Below are 8300 nucleotides of genomic sequence, written 5' to 3'. Positions count from 1 at the left end.
GTATGATTATTGAATAATCTTACATGAAACAGATCCGTGAACTTAACCACTTGATTTCTATGAAATGATATGATATTCGATTATTGATGTGCTATAGATCTACATCATTATGTTTGTTGTCAATTGAGTTATAAAGGTTTAGTTTGATATTGGTGTTAAATTTGATTTAATTTCGGACCCTAAGTTATTGCCCATTATTTATGTGGCCATTAGGACCTCTTGTATTGGCGTGCCGTTAAGAATTCAATCAATCATGATTTTACATCGATTTCACATCGATTTCATAATCAGCCAGTATTTGGACCTATTCTAAAACAATTGCAACAGATATTGACAAAAGTCTCATTTACATCAAATTAATAATATTATCTTTTCAACAGAAAAAAAGCAAAAACAAGAAACAAAATAAACAAAAAGTAGCAAATAAATAAATTTTTAAAAAAATCCAAAACAGAATTGAGTATCTTATTCTATTAAATTTTCTACATAATTTTTGTTTCGTGTATCAGAAAATGTCTGTTTTGTTCTGTTTTGCTCGAAAAATATTAAATATTGTCATGGATTTTTTTTCATACAAATATTGAAAAAGTCTATCTGGAGACTGTTGCTTTCCGCATGATATCTTTTGAAGGACTAGTCGGTTTAGTTGAAACTTAGTTGGTACACATGTTAGTTTAATTCCATACGCAAGTTCGATTAACTTGCAATTTCCGCACATTAATGAAGCTGCTGTGACCTTATTGGCTGATTTCTTTAATCACTGTATAGGAAATCTTATTGCACTTGTAAACTTATTACCTTAATTCCTTGTTCTGGTTTGATAATCAGCTAACTCTATGTTTATGTTATGCGACAGCTGTTACCTGATTGGCTGATATCTTTTGGTACTCTAAATGAAGGATTTCCGCATGCTATTATTTGAAGGATCAGCTTAATGGTGATGAGAAATGCTTGGTATACTTGTTACCTTGGCTAGTGCACGTTTGATTAGACTTCTGTGACCTAATTGGTTTATATCTTTTGGTACTCTAACTGAATGATTTCCGCATGTTATTATTTGAAGGATCAGCTAAATTGTGATGAGAAATGCTTGGTATACTTGTAACCTTGGCCTAGTGAACGTTTGATAGACTGCTGTGACCTAATTGATTGATATCTTGTCCGGTTTTGCATATTATTCACTTTAATTGCATGTATTTTACAAATGAACCTGGGCGGGGGCTTTTGATGACTATGTCCTAGTTTTACTTCACTCTGATTCTGTTTGTACTTTAACAGATAAAAAAATAAGAACGAAAACAAAAAATCCAGCTTTTAACATTGTGATTATCAAATTAAGTGAATAAATTAACTAGGAGAGAGCAATCCGTTCTCAGATTATGCAGCACAAACGATGCCAATCCCTTTCTGTCCCACATTGACTTAAGAGCAATTAAGAAGATGACCAAGTGTATGGTCGAACTTCCTCAAGGAATAAAACCCCTATTGTGCGAACAATGTTTTTTTAAAGTAGTTAAAGTGACCTTGATCATAAATGCAACTTAACTGTTCCTGATATAAATGTGAGGTTTGACTGGAATATATCAGTTATGAAGCCAACATAGTGCTGTAAAAAGGTTTTTAAAAACCAATAGGAACGTTGCATTGACATGTACAGCTCTGAACATCACTTGTCGCTGGTTTTTCATAAGTTTGTGAGGTTTGATCAACATTCCTTGAAATGAATCCGCCAGACAAATGGGTGTTCCAAACGTAGTTATGTTGAAATTGTAGCTAAATCCACTAGATGTTTGAATATCAGAGACCGGAAAGGACTGGAGGTTTCTTATCAGTGTTAGAAATAAAGAAGTATTCATTTAGAAACACCTTCAAATCAATACCATAATTCATTTGATATTTCGCTTAGTAAAGGCTCTATCAGTATACACAAAATCCTGAACCTCTTGTAGATATTCTTATTTTCATGCATATCACTACAAGAGATTTTGATATTCATGAGTGTGTTAATCACAACACATCACTACCGCTTGAATCTTCAATTATGACGCACTATTATGATATTTTTTTTTTCATTTTTAGAGATTATGGATTGGCTTTTCTTTTGAAATTTCTCATACTTCTTTCACGAGAATACATATTTACATTTCTAACTTAACTGGTCACGTTTAAAAATGACGTAATTCCTGTGAAGGAAGTATAACTTTTCTACCGAAAACCCTTCAATATTCAGCACAAAGATATCAGGTAAACCCCATTGTGTATTTGGTGAAAATAAATGATAAATGTGTTTGGGTAAACACTGTATACAGATAATGAAACGCAACGTCTTTCGTATTTAAATATTAGCATTAAATACACTAAGCAGTATCAAAAATTAGGAGTATCAGGTCACCTCACCTAATCCCCCAATATATATTACAAGTCCGTCGCCTGCAACACAAAAACATTATACCGTAACTGTACAAACGCATGCGGCACTTTTCATTAAATTAAATGTCATTTTCTGACTATCACCAAGACGCGTGAATGCTAACACATCTGCAATCAAGAACAATACATTTACAAACAATAACAATACGTTTTCAAACAACTATTGCTTATACAAATACAGCTACGTACGGCTATCCCAACTTGATAGAGGACGGACTCTTATAATACTCATGGGAGGTATCTCTCAACAGCAAGTCGTTACTCACTTCGGAGTTCACTAATCGGCTATAATAGGTCGGTTAATTGTCAACGCCACAGGTAGAGATCCGTCAAATCGGTTCACGAGCGGGACTGGAGATCAACGGCAGTCTAACCGGCACAAAATATCATTGGCAATTGAAACCGTCGAATCCACTTAAAAACTGTGAGAAATGCATTGTAGACTTAGAGAGTCAGTTTGTCGGTTTACCACTGACATTTCAAAGCCGGGCACGTCGTATGCAATGGTTGATGGCACATGTATCCTTAAGATTCCGTAAAAGACTTCGGTGGTCCATACTTTTCACGGATTAATTTCTATTATTTTATTTTATTAAATTGTAAATTTGACGTTCGTTTTTCCTCTAAATATATATGTGTGTCGATGTTCACGGTTGTTAATCTGAATACTTTAACTCTATCAGCTTAAGATAACATTATTTCATTAGTGTTGTGACGTTTCGATTTCTATAATGATTTGTAAGTTGTTGCATCTTTGAGTTCTCTGTACAAAATTTAAGTGTCATACGGTTGTAATACAAAATTAAGCAATTTAATAATTGGATAATGGATGATATTTACAACGAAGTTAAATGAACAAATATATCATACTCGCACCACTTTATACACACAAAAGACTGCGAAGTGCCCAGATAGTCTAAAATTACTCTTTCTGAACCAGAGAACTAAAAGCATATACCACTATGACTTACCATCTCTGACTCTATAGCTAGATGCCCGAGATTTTGGTTCTGAGATTGGATGTATATAGTGTTATCCTCAACTTGCTGGTCGACTATACGGCTCAATAAATTGTGGCCACGAGCGACAAAAGCTCGCCCCTTTTATATTCTATACTAGTGTGGAATATTAACATTTCATATTCTTCCCGCTGTCGCAACGTCTGTATTATTTTAACTATTTGACAGAAAATAACATTAAAGATGTGCGCGTTGGTGTATGCATATATAACAAAAATTTACTGGAAATTTGATTTTTAATGCGCCATCAAAATATTGGATAAATAAAACCTTTGTTTGTGTGTTGTAGATAGCAGAAGGTATTCGACAGCTTCAGCTGTGGATAACAGTATCTATGCTGGTCCTTATAGGAAACGGAGGTAATATGTAGTCAATTTGTTGTTATTCTTTAGCATTCGCCCTCTAGCGTTTGGAAGGCTATCTCTTTCCAGCTCCTGTATATATTCTCAAGGAGGCTGACTAATAGGCCACGGTCTCTAACAAACACGTGCACTTAACCCGTGACTCTGTTTTATGTACATAGGAATTACCATAGCTTCTGCATCAATACAGGATTGAGGGTAATAACGCCAAATCTCCGTTTTCCCCCATTTATTTATATTTTTCCTATTTTCTTAAACATTTTATTTCAATGTTTGTAGCTTGTTACTTGCATAGTCGTGTAATTAGGAACGGTGTTATTGTGCTGATGTTATAAATTCCTTGTAACTCGAAAAAATACAGTAACTTATATCCAAACAATTATTATTCAAATATTTGAAAAAAAATCGTTCGAGAATACGTTTGAAAATATGAACATACTTATACTCCCTTAACAGGTGACATCTGGATAGTACATAAATATTGCAGACAAACGGTGATAAGTGCATTTCATCTACTAAATATGATTTTATTTCGAAGTGACTGAACAGGGCATCCGATTGCTTCGTTCTGCACTATGTGTTTTAATGCACATGAATGGGTTGTTAATTCGACTGTCGTACTAAAATCCCGTTATATTCTACAAATTGGCACAGGTGTGAAGGCAGGGGGTATAATGGAGGACTATATGTAAGATTAAAAGTGGCGTCAAAGTTCTAGGACAAAAATTGAAAATTTTAAACATCTTATCAAATTCCATTCAGATGATGTAATCCATGACAAAGTGAGTTATACATTGTTCCTTTCGTCGGGGATCGTGTTAAGGTTAAAAATACGTGGCGTAGACTTTGTTTGACGATAGTCAAAAACTGAAGAATGAAAATAGAAAAAGTGAAAAAATGCCATAAATAGCGAACAAGTAAATATGTATGCACTTTTGAAAATAGAAAGTTATAGTCTTCAATAATGTACAACATAAATTCATCCCTCTAACTGTACTAATATTGAGAAAGTATTTAGGTTAAGGCGTAAAGGAGCAATAGTTTATTTCTTTCAGATTCTTACTGTGCCGACAATCTGATAACCGGACCCTTGGGGGTCAATGACTCCTCTCTGACAGCCTCCTCTTATTATGACGACGGATTTTGTTATCCTAGACTTGTGAGGATTAGCCAGAACGTTATACCTTGCTGGTGCCCAGGCGTGCCTGATAATTCAGAATATCTGCAGGTAAAATCAAAGCGGTTGATTATCTTGTCTATACTATCATGTATCAGTAGTAGTCAGTTTTGAAATAAATTTTGGATGTGTGTACGTGATGAGCGTGAAAAAATGTAAAAGTTGTTACTATTTCAGAATACCCATTGTATCTACCACCAGCTCCCAAATGTATTGCTAAGCTTGTTGTCGATCTATTACATTGTTGAACTGAAGACAAATATGTTATAATCTAATCTTCCATGTAGTAACAATATTCCATCCTTCACTATGAGAAATTACCACGTGGCATTTCAAGATTAATTAGTGCGTTTCTCTTGCAAAATGTACCTGTGCCGCTCGTCCTGATAACTACGTTTCAGTTGACATATATTTACTAACTTGGTAAGTCTTTGTAAGTGTAACGATATTATGATTGTCCTCCTTATTTATTATGTGTTATTGATTTTATGGCACAGGTCGAATTCCAGCATATCTCTGCTGTGACAGCTCTCATCATTCAAGGAAGGGGTGAAGAGTCTCAATTCATGAAGTCCCTAACAATGAAAACAAGTCTTGACGGATCAAACTGGGAAACTGTCACTGATGATACAGGGAACATAAAGGTGCATGTTGTACTTAACTGACTAGAGGTCATAAGTATAATGCAAATAACTTTGTTATATTTGGTAGGCACACTAGACTTTCCTGAAAGGCTGTTTATTGTCCGATAAAATTCGTTCCTTTACTTCAACGTAATTCCAAACAATGAATACTTAAATAACAAACGAAAGTAATACTTATCTGATCGATGATTTCAGAATGACTGGGTTATGTGTTAATTAGGAAGCACCTTCGAATGTCTTAATGCATAAAAAAAAACATATTAATTATAAGTACAAAGCCAACAGAAGACGAGTACGGGTGAAAACTGCAAAGGATTTTGCCACAACGAAGAGAAATTAGGTTAAAAAGGCAATATGGACCAATTTTGCACAATATGACAAGACCTTATATTTACATGTACTCCGCAAAACATCAAGTAGATGGCATCATAGTCATAAATCAAATTCAAATACAAACCAAAATATAAACAGAAGAAAGTAGGACACCTGGGGTAGCCCAAAGAGCATGCCTATTTCGTCTCATCGTTCTTAGGATATGTTGGGTTAGTGTTGTTGAACGCAAACATTATTATTTGGTTTTACCATATGTAGAGTCCAATCGATTTGATTGGTCTCGGCGACACTAACGATTGCTATAACGGCGGTGTTCACTGTTAAGTCGGGATTTAGTTTGATGTACAATAATGGGAGGTAGCAAGTGTTGCAACGTCAGAAAGAACGCTTCATATGCTCCAGCGTGGCAGATTTAGTGAGGGTAATATGATCACCCGGCATATCCGGCGGAAATCGAATTTGATTAGTCAATGTCAATGGAAATTTGAATGCCGTTTGGTATCGGGGAAAAACCACCTGTACCCGGTTTAAAGCGTTGAGGAGCTCAGTCCATTTTGCAGCATGATAATGCGACGTTGTGCAACCAAAGTAGGCTAGGACGTTCTTGCAGCAGAACAATGTCCAATGTTTCGATTGGCCTGCAAAATCCCCTGATCTAAATCTAATAGAGCACATGCAGGAAATTCTTGAAAGACGGGTAAGGCGATAGCCAAATCCGCCCTAAAACTTACAGCAGTTTGTGTAGGCATTTAATAATGAGTGGAACGCCACCCGGCTCATACCATTCGACAGCAGACATGTTTTATGCGTCGGAGTTGTAAATCTGTGGTCCTAACCAATGGTGGTCACAATCTCTGACCTTGTACTTTTGATTCATGGCCACATGACTCCTCATTAGCAATATTTCATTAAAGCCCTTCATAACTGCGTGCCTTTAATACAAATCGTGAAAACATTTTTATCTAGTAAAGTAACTGTTCACTTAGCTGAATATCGGTTCATTCGGAAAGTTTATTAATTTTTAAGTTCACAATTGTATCTGTGAGATATTTTCTAGGAATCAATTAAGTTTTGTGTGTTAAATACATTGAAGAATGCCCGTTAAATGCGTTGTTATGGACCCAGTTGATTTTTTAAAAAGCATCATTGGCCTAGATGCGCATGGTGTGTGCCCTCCTGAACATCTCGTCTTATATTACTTGACATTAACATGGTCAATAGACCATTGATATTCCTTCGTTTTTCCGTCTGCTTTAAGCTGACATTGTAGTTCTTCTTAGCCGGAATTTCAATAATCATGTCCACAGGTTTATGAAGCAAACAACAACAATGCAAACCTTGTGAATCGAGCTGTGAATGAGAAGATCCTGACCAAATTCATTCGCATCCATCCAGAAACTTGGAATATTTGGCCAGCGTTCAGTTTGGAGATTCTTGGGTGTCCAAAATGTATGTTTTTTTTACCATATTTGTGTTCTGTTTAAATTTGTTGTTCATTCTTAGGAACAGGTTGGCAAAAATGCGTCTTCGCCCTACGTGGCTCAACTAGTAATCCTTGAAGAGTTTGATTAAGATTATAAACGATATGAAATATTGATAGTGATTGGACTGTGATAAATCAGTCCGTCGATGTGTAGATTAAAAAACCTAAGTAAACTGTATATATATCACATATTAAACTGAATTAATGAAACAATGAACACTGATAATGGAAATGAAAATTTATCTATAAAATTCAATCATTTACAGTTATCTACAATACGTAACGAACATGTCATCAAATGATGTCAAATTACTTGCTGACAATGACCACTTCTTATAATTATTGGTATCGCTTTTATATTTAAAAATATCGAAAATATGTGTATTACTAGATCTTATTGATAATATGGAAGGCCAAAACGGTTACATAAATACATAACAGAGATCATAATAGTTCTGTATAAGTGAACACAAGAAAGTGACAAATTTACATCTATCCTCTTCCACGTAAAAGGTTACACTTCGGTATCAATATTAACTCAATGACTGGATTAGTATGGTATACTCTTCTATATGAATATATTTGTTGTTCGATTTCAATAATTTATAAGGTACCCTTCAGAAAGTTCAGATAAGAAAACTACAATCTGAAAGAGAAGTCCGATTGAAGACATAATGTATCATTTACTGATATCACTATCAAGGAAGTTGCTAATGGCCAAATATGGCAGCAATATGCATTTTTTGTTTTGTTTTGATAAAAGCACCTTTGAGTTTTGCACAATCGTATTATGGACTGACTTTAAAACAATAAGATGTGGATCCCTCGTGAAAAAACCCCACATTCCCATTT

The 8300-nt window shown here is 35.0% G+C and overlaps 1 protein-coding gene across 1 annotated transcript; it reads left to right on the top strand.

Annotated features, from left to right (window-relative positions):
- Nucleotides 1-3738: 3738 nt before the first annotated feature.
- Nucleotides 3739-7414, top strand: LOC132564166 (neuropilin-2-like; the record flags this gene model as incomplete). The annotated part of the gene is made up of 4 exons (XM_060228843.1): nucleotides 3739-3808; nucleotides 4867-5039; nucleotides 5486-5632; nucleotides 7273-7414. Coding segments are annotated over 4 exons (532 nt in total), but the record flags the coding sequence as incomplete, so codon positions are not given.
- Between the last annotated feature and the right edge of the window lie 886 nt (nucleotides 7415-8300).

Source organism: Ylistrum balloti, unplaced genomic scaffold (assembly GCF_031769215.1).
Source record: "Ylistrum balloti isolate Yb309-2 unplaced genomic scaffold, AGI_CSIRO_Ybal_v1 Utg372022, whole genome shotgun sequence".
Lineage (NCBI taxonomy): Eukaryota > Metazoa > Mollusca > Bivalvia > Pectinida > Pectinidae > Ylistrum > Ylistrum balloti.
Note: the sequence above shows the minus strand (reverse complement) of the source record. Positions and strands in the feature narration are given on the sequence as shown.